General features: G+C 47.8%; 1 protein-coding gene across 3 annotated transcripts in view; it reads left to right on the top strand.

The window, feature by feature from the left end:
* The window catches only part of LOC102386778 (homeobox protein PKNOX2), an 836,464-nt gene that overhangs the window by 517,632 nt on the left and 300,630 nt on the right, over nucleotides 1-18,202 (top strand). For 2 of the 3 annotated variants that reach the window (XM_025213523.1, XM_014523785.2), the window contains one exon: nucleotides 4,980-5,088. In XM_025213523.1, coding sequence (XP_025069308.1) covers nucleotides 5,002-5,088 — 87 coding nt within the window. In that variant the 5' untranslated portion in view covers nucleotides 4,980-5,001. Of the gene's footprint in view, nucleotides 1-4,979; nucleotides 5,089-14,237; nucleotides 14,273-18,202 lie in introns of those variants that run through there. The other variant, XM_014523786.2, reaches the window with a different exon arrangement.

Here is an 18,202-nt window from a genome sequence, read left to right as displayed (position 1 = left end):
CAAGCTGCCAGCCAGGGGGAGGGGTGGGGAGAGGCAAGACTCAGGGAGGGGGGCTCCCTCCACTGCATGCCGCCAGTCCGGGAACTGTTCTTACGATGGTTCCTCTGGTGGCTCTTGCCACCAGGCCAGGAGGGCATGGGAGCGGGCATGTGCCTCCAGATCTGCATGGGGTGGGCTGGGCCAGGCTGCATTCAGGATGGGTGGCAGAAGGCACTGGGAGCGGGAGCTATGCCCTCCTGCCGTTTGCCCAGCCGGGGTGGGGAGGCCTGGGATGGTGCCACCGCGCTGCCTCAGACAAGTGGCACATAGTGGCATAAGCCACTCCAGCCTCCCCGCACCTCCTGGACAAGCCGTGGCTTTGCTTCATCTGGGCGACCAATGGCAAGGCATGGGGGTGGGCACGTGTACCCAGTGTGGGGTGGGCTTGTGGCAGGGGCTTTGGAGAATTTTAGGGTGTCTGCAGCCCCCCCCTCCCCCCAGGCCCCACTCCACTGTCCTCTGCAGGGCAGGCAGAGTCAGGGCTGCACTCTGGGCTGAGGCTGGGGCTAGCCAGACAGAGCGCAGCCCTGGCCCCAACCACCCTGCGGAGCACAGCCTGGCAGCACACAGTTGAGACTAGCCTCCCAGAGTACAGCCTGGCCCAGCCCACCCCACGCAGATCCGGGGGCACACGCCCCCTCCCATGCCTTCCTGGACCAGCGGCAAGAGCCACTGGAGGAGCCACCAGAAGAGTAGCTCCTAGACTGGAGGCCTGCAGTGGTGCACAGTGGTGGAAGCCCCCTTCCCTGAGTCCCACACTCCCCCACTCGGCTGGGCAGCTTGTCCCAGCCCCAGCCTCAATCTCTCCCTCGCTGTAGGGATGTTGATCTGCCACCCCCATGACCCTTCTCTCCCCCCTCCACCCACCACAACACACTTACCAGCTGGAGGCAGCTGTGTCCAGCATGGTCAAGGACTGATGGCTGTTTAGCAGGGCTGTATGAAGCTTCAGTCCCTGATTTGATTCTGTGGAGATTTGGTTCGATTCGGTGGCTGAATCTCCAAATCTGTATTGAATCAAGAGACCCTTTAATCTGTCAGAATCAAATTGGAATCCTCCAAATTGATTCAGAGAGATTCAGAAAGATTCATTGATGCAGACATAAACACACCTTTAAATGTTTCTTGTACATATCTCAAGGTACCAGGCAGCTTGTGAACACTGTAATGGTGGGCTGGATGGAGCATCCCACAGGAGCATGGGGGGCTCTACAGCACACTAAGCAGCAGACCTGGAAATGGACCAGAAGCACTTCTGGTCCACTTCCGGGTCCACCAGGGAGTGTGCTGGGGGGCTGCCTGCACCCCCCCTGGCTCAGTGACTGGTGCCTCGGGCCTGGGGGGGTACCCAGGATCCCCCCATGGCTGATTGCTGAGCTGGGGTCTGGGGGAGCCCCCCAGCACACTCCCCGACAGACCCGGAAGTCCTTTTCACTGGCGGTTACCTTGAAGGGACTGGATAAACATGTGTCTGGGATAGAATAAGAATACAAGTCCTGTATCTGCTCAGTGTGTTGGACTAGATGATCTTTGAGGTCCCTTCCAAACCTATAACTCTATAACTCTCTGTGTCCCTGTTTCTTCCTTCCAGCATTCTTATTGTCACAGAAATGAATGGCATATTGGCCATTGGTGTCTCCAGCTTTCCTTGAAATTCTGGAAAGTATGTGATGTGGTGGTCAAAAGTTACCACATTTACATCTAGACAAATTTAACTGCCATTGAGTAGAATATTGGGCCTGGCTTCATTCAACCAAGAATGGAAATAAGGAAGTGGAATAAGACACCAAGATGTGGGGGGATGTGGGCACGCTAGAAGGGAGGAATCAGCTGCAATTGCACAGGTTATAGGGGTGGGCAGATGAGAACAGGATGGGTTTCAACACTGACAAGTGCAAGGTACTGCACTTGGGGAGTAAGAACCAGCAGCATACCTACAGGCTGGGGAACTCCCTTCTTGTCAGCACAGAGGCAGAAAAGGATCTTGGAGTCATTATTGATGCCAAAATGAACATGGGCCGACAGTGTGGGGATGCGGTCAAGAAGGCTGACCACACCTTGTCATGCATCCACAGATGCATCTCAAGCAGGTCCAAGGAGGTGATCCTCCCCCTCCATGCGGCATTGGTCAGGCCTCAGTTGGAGTACTGCGTCCAGTTCTGGGCGCCGCACTTCAGGAGGGATGTGGACAGCATTGAGAGGGTTCAGAGGAGGGCCATCTGCATGATCAGGGGGCAGCAGGGCAGGCCCTACGAGGAGAGGCTCCACAAGAGAAGGCTGAGGGGAGATCTAGTGGCCGTTTACAAACTAGTCAGAGGGGACCAGCAGGCATTGGGGGAGTCGCTGTTCCCCCGAGCGCTAGCAGGAGTGACTAGAAATAATGGTCACAAACTGGCAGAGGGTAGATTCAGACTAGACATCAGGAGGCTGTACTTCACAGTCAGGGTGGCTAGGACCTGGAACCAACTTCCAAAAGAAGTGGTGCTGGCTCCTACCCTGAGGGTCTTTAAGAGGAGGCTAGGTGAACACCTTGCTGGGGTCATTTGACCCCAGTACTTTTTCCTGCCATGGCAGGGGGTCGGACTTGATGATCGTCCCAGGTCCCTTCTGACCCTACAAACTATGAAACTATAAGTGCCTGTTCATTATTTGTGTTAGGAGGATGAGTGGAAGCCCAATCTATTATATGGCATGGGGTCCAGTGATTGGCAAGATGTTTGGATACCTAGAGAAAATAGTAATCCTTACCAGCCCTGGCCATGTGCCCTTGTTGGTAAGCACCTGCCACTCTTTGGTAGTCACTGGACAGCTGCAGAATACCTGGTAGTACAGAATTATACATGCTTATGACCCATTTCTCCCATTTTTAGATAGACTTTCTGAGCTCAGTTATTCACTCCTCAGTGACTCCCCAGCTCTCCTGCCTCTTAAACAAGTGCCAGCATAGTAACTTCATATCTGCTCGAATTTCGGGGCTTTATTGTGGTCAGATGTAGGAAAACATTGGCTGACTCAAAATATCTTAAGCAAATGTAATTTAGGGAGATGTGAAATCATCTGAAATGAAACAGACACATTCAACTAGGTTGCTCAGTGATAGTCATTACAATTCCAAACTTATTCCATGAGATAAAGGTCATCTAACTAAAATTCCTTTTTATCAACTAAAGTTTTGGACCAGATCCATTTTAGCAAACAGGGAAACCAAATGGTACGTGTAAGTTAAGCACCTATCTCAAAATAAAAGTCAGAATGCCCTTTCTACAGCATTTATAAAACCCATTAGACACCTACATTCATTTTGGCATGCATTTTAGATTGCAAAGATCATTAGAGGTGGCATTCTTTTCCTTCCTGGTCCTATAAGTGTCCATTTTTCAGTTGTCTACAAGGTATTTTTGGCACTTGTGTTTAAATAAGAATTTTGTTCCTGGATGCATAATGGACATGAATGACTGCTGGCATAGCTGAGTGCAGACCAGGCAAATGCACTAGCAACAACAACATCACAGGTCAGCCATGAGCCTGACACTTCTATGACTCTCCTTTTGAAGCTAAGCAACTAATATAGCCATTGGAAAATACAGTACCTGAAGAGGGAAGCTTCTCTCTCTCTGGGTTACTGATTCTCAACTGGGGTACTGTGGTGGCTTGGCTTTGTGCCTCAGCCCAGTCAGCTAGTCCGAAAACAGTCTGGAAACCTGCTGATGCCCTTCCTGGTCTGAACCTTCACAGCCTCTCTAGGAAACAGTGGTGTGCCAGTCAGGTACATATATATGTGGTGGTTACAGCACTGTTCTGAGAAGTCATAAAACCAGGTACAAACCCCTTCTGGCTGGTGGTGGTCTTGCGCCCAGGCAGTATGTTTGACACCCCTATTACAGCATTACTTAAAATACTCTAATAGTAGACGTAGCAAATCAGATTTGTGCCTTGTACAACATGGTGCAGGTCAGCCAAGAAGTTTCTGCAGAAATCTTTTTGATCCAGCATTGTTTTTAATTATTTTAAGTACTATAAATTAATTTATTTGAAAAGATTTTGAATCAGTACACGACAGATGGCAACAAAACCAACTTAGAGTTAAATTTTGTTTCACCATGCACATCAAGATGGCAGTTACTCATACACATAACTACAGTTTTAGCCCTCACACACAGTTTGCAATTCAACTTTAAGTGACATTTGTGCATGCATCCACTGAGCATGTTCAGTTGGGTCATGTTCCATGAAAGAGGGTACATGATGACATATGACGGTTCAAGTATGCACTCAAGTCCCAAAATTTTAGCCAAGCTAAACTCTGTGACTAGCTTCTGTTAGACATAGAAGGGGAAATGTAGTTTCCCCTCTTCTAAACCAATAGTCTGCTAGTTAGGATACATACTTAAGGATCAGAGGTCACAGCTTCTCTAACTCCTTACTCAGAAGGGGTTTAAATCTGTATCTCCTGTTTCTAAGCAAAGTGCTCTAACTACCAAGCAACGGGTTAAGCATTGTTCAGAGCCTTCCTCTTAAGACTGGTTCCCTATACATTGCATTTAATGTTCATTGGATAAAGTGAAGAGAGAACAGTACGGAAGTTGCACCCCAGTGGAAACAAGGGCCCAAGCTAGAACCCAGAGCCTCATCTCATTAAGGACACCAGTCACCTCACTGGTGACTGGTGTCCAGTCACCAGTGACTGGACACACATGCTAAACCGTTCATTAAGCTGAAAGTGTTGAAGTGAGCAGGGGAAAATGATATCCGGGAAAAGGCAGGATTGCTCCAGAAGGGCAGATGTTCCTAAACCAACCCTGGCTGGGGGTCTTAAACGCAGTGTCTTAATTCTTGACTGACTTGTCCCTTCTTATGTGGTGGGTTTTGTGTGTGTTTGTATGTGTGTGTTTGCTTTCTTTTTTTTTTTTTAATCAAACTGAACTTTCTCCTATCAACAGGTTCTAGATGTGAATCAATCCCATGATGCAACATGTCTCCCCAGCATCAGCTCTGACAATGATGGCCACACAGAGTGTGCCCCCTCCCCCTTACCAAGAGAGCCAGCAGGTGAGTGTACTGCAGAGCTCACACTCAACATCACCCTTTCAACATGCAACAGCAGTGAGGCTTTTCATGGGCTTTTTTTTGCATTTTCACTTGCTGTCTTTGCAATGTTTGGGGTGTTGCAGATCAACCACAGAGAACTTAGTATAAAACTGTATTGCTGCCAGGTGCAAATCAGAATGGATACTGCAGGAAACAAAAGACCATCATACTGTTATCTAGAATCAAGTGCAACTGAAACAGTAATATGTTTGGATTTTGGTGTTTTGTTTGGTTTTTTTACCTTTGAGACTGATATATCCATAGAACTCTAGGTAAATACCAGCTTTTTAGAGAGGCCTAAATATGAAGACAGACAGGTGCCTATTAGGTTTCCAAAAGCACCCAAGCAACTTAGGCACCTAATTCCCACTGGGTGAATCTACACAAAACACTTAGTGTGCGGTAGCCTAATAACACTGTGCAGCAGTGTGCTTGGCAAAAACTATGCTAATGAGCTACTGCACAGTAGTATTAGGCTACTACACAGTAAGCATCACTAAGAAACTGTATGCTGTTGCTATTGTGCTGCAACTATAGTTACTGTGTATTTAGTTGGTACTTCGTTAAGCAAGTACTAAACTAAATGCACAGTAACTACTGCACGTGAATGAACCTGTAGACACTCTCACTGAGTTCTAATGGGACTAATAGCACCTTTTCTGTCAGAATCCATAACAGAGGTTTAATAGTGTGTGAAAGTGAAAAGCACATCCCAGGCATTTAATTATCATTGTGCTAAGGAAGCCCTTTCTTCAGATTAGTATTATTTATTCTATCACTCAATAAATAGGAAAAAAGTAAATTTACTTAAGTAAACTGATAAAGTTAAGTAAACCTTACCAGAAGCTAATATTTTCAAAAGTACTTTGGTATCTTGGAAGCCTATGTTCCATAAGTCAGGTGATGGAAGGTAGTTCCTTCAACTTTACAAAGATCTTGCTTAGTAATCTAAGTATTTTTCTTAGGGGGTAGAGATATGTACAGAATATATACAGTAAATGATTGACTTTGCAGTGTTCTTGATCCAAAATAATTATTTCCAAGATAGTGTGATGCTTCTTACAAAAGCTAAGTAAGACTTGTGATATCAGAACAGTTAGGCCGCTTCCAAACAAGCAGGGGTGTGTGCTTGTAGCAGCACAAATAGTAGCTGCACAAATTTGTGCCACAGCGTACGCCCCTGCACATCCACTTTGGGGAGGGACAAATTTTCCCACTTTGGGCAAACTGCCCTTTCCCTGCTCCTCATGGCTCCTGGTATGCTGAAGCAGCCAGAGCACAAATAAAATAGGAGAGAGGCTGGCAGGCAACCAGAATGTCTCCCTGGAGGATGGAGCCTCCATTTGTTCCTATATATGTTACTGTAACATGCGCAGTACCACTTTTTCTCAGCATTTTTTTTTTTTTTTTTGCTACCAGGAAATCCCAGTAGCAAATTTTGCCCCTGCACTGCAAACTTGCAATGCAAGACATATTTTAACTTTCTGGGATGCGGCTTGTGGTACTACAAACCACACATACCTACATGTCTGGATATGGCCACAGGTGCCAAATCCAGAAATATATGAATGAGACTTCTCCAGCTTTATCCCCATGGCTTCCATTAGGCACACCAGAGACCAAGGTCTTGAGAGCCACAGATGAATGCCTCTGAACAGTCTTACTAAAGTATCTCCAGGTTTAGGTAGTACAAACAAGAAGCAGGTCGATAAGTGTGCTTCAGAATAGCCTGGCTTGGTCACACTCATGCCATGGTGTAATGCCATCCTTGCTCCCAGCTCTTGGTGCCCTTTAAAAATAGTTACTTTTGCACCTAGTCTGTTTGGGAGGGAAATGAGTTAATAATCATTTTGTGCCCTTTTAAATTCACCCTTGACTTCAAAAAAGTAATATCTTTACCAGACACTGGCATAAGCAGGAAAACTGATCAGGTTTCTAAAGTTGGCATTTACAGTAGTGGTGGAAAAAGGGCTGGGGGAAGGGAGCTGGACACCTGTCAGCTGAAAGGAGACACCAGAGAGTTACTGAATGAATTCTTTCCTTGGCGAACTGTAAAAGATACAGGCCTATAAAAGACAGCTGTGGTCTCTTGGGAACTCTGACACATACCTGTACTACAACCCACTGATCCTACTCAAGTCCTCAGATATCAAGAACACTAGCCAGAGCCCCAAAATACGTTTGCATTTTTTATAGACCGGTTTAACACAAAGCTGCCTGAGGACCAGGCAGAATCCTGCTTTCCTTCGGAAGGCAACATACAGAGAGGGTTCGGTAAACGCCACAAAACGTATCCTGTGACACTCTGATTGAAAAGTCAATTATCTTTGGCTCTGCTCAGGCTTTTTCTGTGGTCACTTTTTATGAATGGTAGAGTCATACCAGTACTTACAGATGCTTAATGTCAAGGTTGAAATTGTGCATACTCCCAACAGTATGGGGTATTTTTAATAACAAGTAACAGTGCACTTCTGGATGGAAGTAGGATGTCAAGCTCCCAAAGCCCTCCCCAGAGCTCTGCAACACAGAGGAAATAAACAAAGCAAAACTAAACAAGCAAACCAAGAATGTAACCAAGCCTTTAGCCACTAGGACAGCACATTCAAAGGTAGTGATTTTTGGTGTGTGAGACAAGATTAAAATGAATCGGGCACATTTTGTTCATCCCGGGAACCTTTACCCCTGCCTAGTGCTCTTGGGGATACTGCTGAGGGAATGTCTACAGGACACAGAAAGGGAGGAGTTCACATTTTTGTGAACTGCCTAATCCTGTTTATCTGATCCTTGTCCCAGAGGGCGCTTGTCCACATGACACCTCTCCTGTTTCCAAATTACACTTTTCCTGTGTTCATGTGACAAAAATCGCCATTAAGCTAGTGACTTTATTGTTTTAGATGTTTTTTATCATGGTAATTTAAAACACCTCTGACATGTTTTATATTTAGCTCCTGAATTTCTTCCATGAGGGTGGTTTATTTTTTTAATCATTTTACATTTAGAATGTGGACCTGACTTACTCCCAAAAACATGATTTTCCTTGCTTTGCAACTATTACGCCACCAGGTGCCACTTGGGTTCACTGGATAATCCATGGAAATCCATTGAATCTCTATTGCAATACTTCAACAAGACTCCAGGTGCTAGTCTTGCAATTTTTTACTGGTGATTTAGTTCAAGGTTCAGATTAATGAAAAATACAACTTTTTTGGATTCTTTCCCGCCCCCCACCCCAAAAATGTTCCCTGTGCTTGCATGCACTTTGTGGCAAAGATCAAATTGTTATGGGTCATGCAGTTGAAGACTCAGGTTAATTAAAATTACTTTTTGTTGGACTGGGTTTTTGGCTTGGCAGGGCTGAGGGGGGGCAAGTCAGGTGTGAGTGGGACTGGCAGGGCTGGGAGGATACAGGTAACCTGGGTGGTAAATGTAACCCGAGTGGTACTCAAATGAGGTACCCCCTCTCCAATTGAAGGGACTTAGCGGGTGTTAGTGTGCTATGGGAGGGGTAGCTGCTTATGGGGGAGCAGCTCTCCTATCCCCTATAGAGTAGAGCCAAGACTAATTGGAACTTAACCGTATATAGATATAAGAGGGAAAGAACAGGGTGGAATATGACCCACATGTGTGGGACAAGGGGACCCTGGGAGATAATGGTACAGGGGAGCAGAAGGGAGTCAAAGGTGAACATCCACATTTTAGGTGAACATACACATATAACAGAGACAAATCAACACTACAGACTTAAGGTACAGGGTTCACAAAATATAAGATGCAGGATTTCCCAAAATATGAGGTGCAGATCCCACAAAATTTGAGGCACAGGCATCCCAGTGGGGCAGGGTTAAAGTCATGAAAGGAACCCCCTCCCCAGTGGGGATTCCCTTTTGCAAGTAACTCAACACTCTGGTGCCCTGGGCAGGAATCAAATCCACGTCACCTACACAGCAAGTGAAACCTGTACCACTTAGCTATCAATGCCTGGGCAGCTAGCTGCAGCTCCAGGTTCTAGTGCTTCTGGGATCCTCCATATGCCATCTGCACACCAAGCTGCCTGGCTTCATGCTGGAAGGGGGTCGGAAAGAACCTGAGCTGCCGCCTGCAGCTTGGGGCTTTGATCCCTCTGAGACCCAGTGCATGCCACTCCTGGGAGGGTAGGCAGCTGTGGATCAGGAGTGAAGGGTACTGGCAGTGTATGGTGTGGGCTGTGAAAAACTGTTGTATGTGGCCATTACACCCAGCTCTGGGATGTATCTCAGCCCTCCCCATACACTCTTATATCACTGTTATATGCAGCTGTTACACCCCAGAGCTGGGCACATAGCTGCCATTCCTATGCACTGTTATATGTGGTTATTACACCCCACAGATGGGGCTACCCTATGCCATGCCTCTGTGGCACTGGGGTACTTTCTTGGACACCCCTGACCATATGGGCTGGACCAGGGAGAATTTCCAGCTGGAATCCCAGGCCAAAAAACAGCCCAGTTACAGGAAAACCAGAAAACTGGAAAAACCACAGAGGCATGGCATGGGGTAGCCCAAGAAGGATTTCCATCTCTAATCCCAGTGCAAAAGAAACTCCTTATTTGAGCCCGTATACTTAGTACAGTGGGCATGGGGGGACTGTCAATTGGCAGCCTGGCATGCACAAACTGCACTTTGAGCTGGGCAAGACTCTGACCACAGATGTCCAAGAGAGTTCCCCGGTGCCACACCGGTATGCCATGGGGTGGCCCAAGAATGATTTCTAGCCATACTCCAAGAACCAAATCCAGTTCCTTATTTGAGTCAATATACTTAGCACTGTGGCTGGGGTGCTGTCAGTTGGCAGCCTGGCACAGCCAAGCTGTGTTTTTGGCCAGGCAAGACTCTGGTCTGGAGTGTCCAGGAGAGTCCCCCAGTGGCACACAGGCATGGTGCCAAATGGCACAGAAAGGATTTCAATCTGTAATCTCAGCCCCAAAACCAGTTCCTTATTCAATCCCATATACTTAGTACAGCAACATGGGAAGACTGTCAGTTGGCAGCCTTGCACGAACAAATCGGGTTTTGGGCCAGGCAAGTCTCTGGTCAGAGATGTCCAGGAGAGTCCTCCAGTGTAATAGAGGCATGGTGGGGGGTGGCCAACAAAGATTTCCAGAGATAATCTCAGCCCAAAATAGGTTCCTGGGGGGAGGGCTGTCAGTTGGCAGCTTGGCGCACACAAACTGCACTTTGGGCTGGGCAGGAATGTGGCTGCCCCACTTTTCATCCTGATCCTGCCCAGGGCAGCGGGGACCCCCACCCCCATTACCCACCTCCCTGCGCTGCTTCGTCAAGACGGGAGGCAGTGCTGCCCCCTGCTGCCACTTATCACAGCCAGCTGACCACCCTCAGGCACTGCCACTCAACATGGCCCCCCACATTTTTATCCTTCTCCTCTTCCACCCCTCTTTGCATTTTTTTCAGTTCCAGCAAGCACACAGAAGGCCATACGGTATCCCCCAAAATTAATAACTTAATTTTTTACAAATTAATACTTTAATTTAATCACATACTTTAACTTTAACAAATAAATAAATAACAAAGGAAGGAAGGTAGGAACTTTTTTTTTTAACTTTTTATAAAGGATTATTAAGGGAAAAAAGGGGTAACAGCCTGCAGCTGTCAGCAGGTCTCAAAGCAGGAACAGATTGTCTTGGTTGGTCCTGCCCGGCACACAGTAGCTCTGCTCAGGGCCAGTGATCAAAGTCATAATGTTGTGCAGCCGGTTAGCTAGAGCCTTGGCCAGGATCTTGCAATTGGCGCACAAGAGGAACATTGGTCACCAGCTCTTGATGCAGCCAAGGTCTCCTTTCTTAGGCAGCAGGGTGAGAGCTGCTCAGTGACAGCTGGTTGGCATTGTCTGGTCTGCAAGACTCTCATGAAAGACACGCAGAAGGCAGGGGCTGAAGAGAGGCCAGAAGGTCTTATAAAGCTTGGAAGGCAGCCCATCAATGCCAGGGGCTTTGCCTGAGGTGAGGTCCCTGAAAGCATCCGTGAGTTCCTCTGAAGACATTTCTCATTCAAGATGGTCAGCCTCTGATGAGCAAAGTCTAGGGAGGCCGTCAAGTAAGCACAGACACTAGGCAAATGGGTTCAGCTGCGAACCAGTTCCTAGTAGAAGGCAATGGCATGGCATCAGATCTCAACAGGATCTGTGAGTGTTTGGCCATCTGGGGTCTTAAAATGGTCAATGAAGTTCTGTGCAGCTCATCATTTCTCAAGGCTGAAGAAGAAGTGAGTTGGGGCGTTGGTCTGTGCCAGTGCTTGGCAGTGGGCGTGGACCCTCACAACCCATGCAGTGGACATGGACCCTCATACAGCCAGCTCCCACAGACGTTGCTTGTGGAGCTTAAGACTCTTGAGCAGCCCTGCATCACCACCAGCATCAGGCAGGGCCACCTCAAGCTGGACCACATCCTCCTCCAACTCCTGAACACGGCGGTAAAGCTCACTTGTTTCCAACTGCATGTATTGCTGACAGAAAACTCTAATCTGCACCTTTCACACATCCCACCACTGCTTCCAGGAGGGAAAGGTGGCTCTTGTGGCCTCCCATGTCTTCCAGAAGTGAGCAAAGAGAGTCACGGAAGTGAGCGTCCTGCACCAGACTAGTGTTGAAGCACCAGAGGAATGCCTGGTGATATACAGTCAAGGTGTGCCATAGAGAGCCCACCGGTGGTTTCTTTCAGCCAGGTATACTGCTTTGCATTGGCATGGAACACCAGATATCGACAAGGTCTGCTGTCCCCAAAGCAATCCACAGCTTCTGGGCTGAGGATGGATGGGGCTCCGGACCATTCCGGTCAAGACATGCATCAACTGTGCAATTAAAGTTCCCGTCCAGGAGGAGAAGGTCATCACCATCAGTTGTGCTCTGCAAGAAGTCACCCAGGGTCTCAATGAAGGTGGTCCATTCTCATCCAGCAGTGGGCACATAGATGTTCATTAGGAGGAGGTGATGTTGCACAAGCAGGATACAAATGATGAGCTGGCAGTCAGGGGTGACCTCTTGGGCTGCCACTGAATCAAGTGTCAGCTGTGGTGATAGAAGGATTGTGACCTCTGTACTGAGGGAGGTGCCATAACTCAAGATACTGCGGCCCTTCCAGGTGGCATGCCAGTCAGCTTGATTAGCTGCATCAGTGTGTGTTTCCTGCAGAAAGGTGATGTCCAGCCTTTTCTGGCACAGGAAATCAAAGAGTGCTGTCCACTTCACAGGGTCTCTGCAGCCATTGGCATTAATAGAAGCAAAGGTTGTGACAGCCGTGTGCGAAGGGTATGGATGGGGGACAGGCAAAGCCAAAAAAATGGAGAGAGAAACAGCAGAGAGGAGCAAACATGCAGGACATGGAAAGACCAGGCCTACAACTCCCCAGTTGGCACTTCTCATAACAAGTGCCCAACATTACCTGCAAGCTTGCTAAGGTGAAAACTGTAATGCTGCATCCCTGGACTGGAGTGGCAGCACCACTGCTGCAGCCTTAGCAGACACCACAAATGTCTCAGGTTCTGGGAACCATTTACGTATATGCTGTGCAACTCTCTGGTGGTGCTTGGTGTGGTCTAGAAACTCAGTGAGGTGTTCAACAGAGTAACCAGCACAGGGAGGCTCCTCAGAAGCAGGAACAGGTTCTGCTTCCAGGGTGAGGATGCGCCCTATTGAGGGGGGCACCTTAGCTGAATCGGGGGATACTACATCCTGAGGGAGGACTTCTGTCAACTTATCCTCAGAGGCAGAATCAAAGTCTGACTCCGAGGAGGAGGACATATATACATCAGGTACTGAGAGACGTTGAGCCCTGTGGGGAGCACTTGACCCCTCACCAGGACTCTCAGCATCAGGCCCTGTGGGAGCAGTGTCACCTGAGGGGTCCTGGGCGGGGGGACATCAGTTCCTGATCTCTTGGGTGGGGTGCTCTCCTGGGCTAGGTACTCTTGCTCCTGGAGCTGCTTGTGGCTCCCAGAAGGTCCAACCTCCATATTGATCTTGTCAGGCTCAAGGATCTGAGAGGTGGGGGAGGGCTGTCAGACTCCCCATCACCTCCCCTACCCCCAGGCCACCCCTGAGCACTACACAGTCTGGGGGGCATGCCAAGGAGGCAGACAGATAAGGGGGGCTCTGCGCAGTAACCTCAGTTCCCCTTGAAGTGGTGGGGAGGTCTTGAGGGGATAACGAGGCCTTTTTAGAAGACACTTTTTTCCTGGGATTTGCCTGTTCCAGCAGGAGGGGCTAAATCCTCCCTTGAGTGGGGAGGAAAGGGGGTGGGCCGGGTCCACCGCCACAGAGCTAGCTGACTCTGACGAAGTGGGGAGCAACTGGGGGGGGAAGGCTCTTCCCCACCACCCAACGGAGCTGCCGCACCAGAGGTGGATGAGCTACCATCGGGCACAGCCTCAGGAGGCTCTACTGTGGCCAGCTGCTTCTTTGGGCACTGGGTAGCCAGGTGGGACCTACTACCACAGCAAAAACATGAATTGTCTCCAGTAGTGAGGTGGACCTTGTACCACTGCTCATCAATCGTGAATGACATGAACTGAAGCAAACCATGACCCTCCCTGTTAAGCAGTATGAACAGCTACCTTTTAAAGGACAGGACATGCTGGAGCTCAGGGACCTTGCTGCCAAGCAGCAGTCTATGGACTGGCACTGTAACCATGCCATAAGGGCACAGGCAGTTAGTGAGCTCATCGTCTTAGAGAAATGGAGGCACGTTCGAGGCTACCACAGGAACAGCCAGCGTGTCTAGGGGCATTGCAAGGCAAAAAACGACCCGACCAACACATCTGCTACCACAAGCTCATGCACTAAAGCAGGGGAGCTGAGGGAGATGATGGGCTGAACTCACCCGGGCAGCATAGAGGACGTGTTTGCAGTCTATGAGTACCCCCACAGCAGCAGCAAACTCCTCCACTCCAACGGAGGGAGGGGCATGAGGCTGGAAACCAAAGCTCCTGTCCAGAGTTGCTGAAACCCCAGCAGTGAACTGCCTTCAGCCATTCCAGCAAAAAAAGGGCTAACTCTGCAAGGAACCAGAGGGGTGGGGGATGGGCAGCCCTCTGCCAGGAGTGACAACCAAGCTGGAAACAAACAAACTAACCAACCCCAGGGGAAAGGAGAAAGGTAAGCAATGTGGCAGGGAAAGGAAGGGAAAACAATAAACAGCAGAAGAGCTGCATGGAGAGAGAGGGAAAATAAAATACAACCTGAGAGAAGGGCGGGGTGAGGGGGAGAGAGTGACTGCAGGAGAAAGGACTCAGCAAAGGGGACAAAAGCCAGGAAAAAGTAATGAAAATCGGGGGGCTGTGGTGGGAAAGGGGTCAGATTGCTTGGGGGAGGGAAAAGAAAGCATGAAAAGGAGAAAGGCTCACGAAACAGGGAGAAGGTCTCAGAGCTCTGAACAAACACTCCGATTGGTGGCCATTTTGAAATGGAAGAAGGAAGGAATTTCTTCGTCCTCTCTCATCATTCTCCTCTGCCAGGTTTCACTCCTACCAATTTTTTTTTTTAAACATGTACAATTTGTACTGTCTCCGGTTGCTAAATACAAGAATCCAAGTACTTGGACTTTCTTCTCACATGACATAATTGTGTTTTAACAAGTCCTCCCATTAGATACATACCTAAGTAATGAATCTATCTCCATTGATACCAGTCCTCCTCTGTCTGTGTCCCTGTATCTCTGCTGTCAGGCCTTTAAACAGCTATCAGGGGATACAACATTGAACAGTTAGCCCATTCAAAAAATTCAACTAAAAGTTGCTGTATTTTTGCAAGCTACCCCACCATCTGCCAATTTACCATTGTCCTGGACTCTCCTTTGTCCCTGAAGTAGAGGTGTCTGCAGCATTCCCATTGGTCCCATCCTGGGAAGGTGGTTGTGCTGCAGCAGGTACACATTAGTGTGTGCCACAATTTGGGGGGGTTGTGGGTGGGGTTATCCATATTACCTGTGGACTGGGTAGGGAAGGACCCCAAGTGGGTGCCCATGCCTGATGAGAACATTGGTACATTGGGGAGTGCAAAGGCATCTTGCAGCTGTCTGTCTTCCTGCTGTGCCCCATAGGTAATTTATGCTACATAACATAGAGTCTTTCACCTAATGCCTTTGTAAAGGGCTAATGGCTGGTGATCACCTTGATAAGTGCCCTCAGCCACAAGACACTAGCCTTGGTCATGCTGGCCCCAAGCTGGCTGTCACCAGTTTTGGGATTCATATTATGGGGTGGTTTCCTTCATCACCCACCTCACCCAGCATAACAAAAGATTTTCACCCAGTACTCCCTTTGGAACTCTATGAGTCTTGTGACACAATGACGGTTGAGTCAGAGTCCTCCTCTTCCTCATCATGAAGAGGAGAGTTATTTCTGTCCTGTATCTGTTGAACCTCCTGGGTGTGAGTTGACCAGAATTGAGAGGGAGCTCATCTCCGGCTGCTGCTGAAGAGGTCCCTTGAGCAGTCCCAAGTGAGGTCGTTGGTCTGTGACTGATTCTGTTCTTGAGGAAAAGGCTGATTGTATGGACCTTGTAAAGTAGCTGTGGCTTGAGAAGTACTTTGGTGCTGGGGAGTTTCTGGTTTCTCGTGGTTCAAACCTCTCATCCCAAACTTGGTCACGCAAGCCTCTAATTCTTTTAAGGATGATAGATAGTTTGCAATAAAATGGAATTGTTCTATGTGGGGCACCGGCTCAAGAATTATTGTCCTTTATGCAATGGAAGGCACACTTTAAGGACTTCATCTTACTGTGATACTGTTCCCAGTTGTGTTTGATACCAAGTTGCTCTAATTGTTCAGCAATAGAGACATAAACAGGTTTATTCCTGCGGTTTCCCAGTTGTGTCAGAGTCTGGGGTGGTCTGCATGGGCCCTGGCTCTCGGAGAGGGGGAGAGTCCAGGGGTATAGTCTGGCGGGGGGGTGCTCTGCATGCCATCAAGTTGCTTGGCTACAGTGGCCGAAGGAAGCTTCTGTGCTCGGGCCCCTGTGAGCCCCCTGCAGTGCTGCCTGGTGCTGCCAATGACACCTGGGACACCAGGGGCCACCAAAGCCAACATGCTCCTTTCACCCCAAATGTCAATCAGTGCCTCAACTTCTGCATAAGTCCAGTTTGGTCCCTGTCCTTGTGAAAGATCCATCATGTCTTCCACAATTTGACTTTTCTTCCTCCCCTCCATGGCCAACAAAATGTAATGCAGAGCAGATGGTACACTCTACAACCTTATCCTAGGACCTGTTCTCGGGTATGTCTGAGGAACTGGGACGTGTGAACCTTTTATCAAGAGAAGCATAAAAGAAGTGTGATTTGTGCAATCACCATACATTTGAGGCAGTTCTTCACTTTTGATGGTCTAGTCCATGGCATTCAGAAGCATAGTCACACAACTATTGCGCTGGAAATTCTTTCAAATGTTGCATGATCACTTCAGGTGAGAAAGAAACTGTTAAAATGCATCAATGAGACATTTCCTTTAGAGATGTGAGCAAAAACAAATCCTTTATGAGCAGTTTCAGGGTCCTTATGGGAGAGGGGGGAAGGGATGGGGTGGTGGACCAGAGACATTTTTTAGGCCCAGAGCATAAAGGTTGAATATTCCCTGTGCTGGATGGGAAATTGTGGAATGGAATGGAAACAATTTTTTGCACAAAGACATTGGCAGGGTGCACCCATCCATGACTTTGGAAGCTCTCTCTCATGTATGGACTGTTGAAGCATGCGAGCTATCATTTTAGGAATGCGGTAACATTTCAGCTCTTTTCAAACAAAGTCAGCAACTTGTGATTGCAGGGAGCACATGGTTTCTGTAGCTGTTGACATGTAAATGATACCAGTGGTTTCATGCTAATCTAGAAGAGTGACTTTTGCAGACATTTGAGCAAGAGGTCACTCAACAGGTCAAAATCTTTGCATGTCCTGCTTGCTAAATACAATGCCTTCCTTGAATCCTGAGGGACTAAGGAGAAAGCAGAGCTTAATCTTGAAGGCTGTCAAACATTCACATTGCAGATGTGGCAATGTGGTAAAACAGAACTCTTCCCTATGCAAAAAACAGCTGGGGGGGGGAGGGGGGAGTTGCTTGCAGCAACTTTGCAAAGTGGGTGTGGGTGGGTGGGAGATGCAATGCTTGTGTACACTTGAAAGGAGCCCTGCGGAGCTTTCCAAGGAAAGATTTCACGCCCCAGCCCCCTGAGCACCCCACAGGAGATTAAATTAGTTTGGCATGAATTGATCTTAAGAAATATATGTTGGCTGCTTGGGATTCCCAGACGCTGATGCCTATTGGAGATGAGAGCTAGAGTCAAGTTATACTGAAAGTGGCCAAGATAAGGGTTCTTATACACACTAATGATTAGGTGGGTGGGAATTAGAGCTAATGGAAACAGCAGGACTCAAAAATGAACCCACAACGGGTCCATGTTAGACACTGCTAAAGCCACTTCTCTTTTGAGAGGTACATGGTCCCAATAGTGGTCTGAAGGTGAAACTATAGTGCCATAATACCTCTGCATCCCGCACCACCGCTTGCAGGTCTTTACAAAATGGCAAACTCATGTCAGCAGCTAATTCCAGAAGTACTGTCATATGGAGATTATTATTCTGTGATAACAACCCTGTGCTCTCTTCCCAGTTGCTCTGCTCTGACACAAAAATACATAATGTTAAAGTCTCTCTCCTTTCTTCCCTCCCTCCCCATTTAGCAAATCCCATATATATATTTCTGCTGTGAGGAAACTTTCATGACACAGGATTTTAGGATTTTATTGTCTTTGTCTTTTTATCGCCTCTCTTTTCTGATTGTTTCTTCATATCCACTTGATTCCAAGAATTTGGTTAGCAGTGGCTGCACCTACACAAGATGCTGACTACACTGTCATTACTACTCAGTCATTTAGTACTTGTATAAACAAGTCATAGACTACTGTGCAGTCACCATTTCTTTTAGACATTTTCATGGAGGTGAAAAATGGAAAGAATGAAAAGACATTCTGTTGCATTTGGTTCTACATGCTTCCCTCTACTTATCTTGTTTGTGGAAGAACTAGAAGACTAACAAGC

This window comes from Alligator sinensis, unplaced genomic scaffold (assembly GCF_000455745.1).
Source record: "Alligator sinensis unplaced genomic scaffold, ASM45574v1 scaffold385_1, whole genome shotgun sequence".
Classification (NCBI taxonomy): Eukaryota; Metazoa; Chordata; order Crocodylia; family Alligatoridae; genus Alligator; species Alligator sinensis.
Note: the sequence above shows the minus strand (reverse complement) of the source record. Positions and strands in the feature narration are given on the sequence as shown.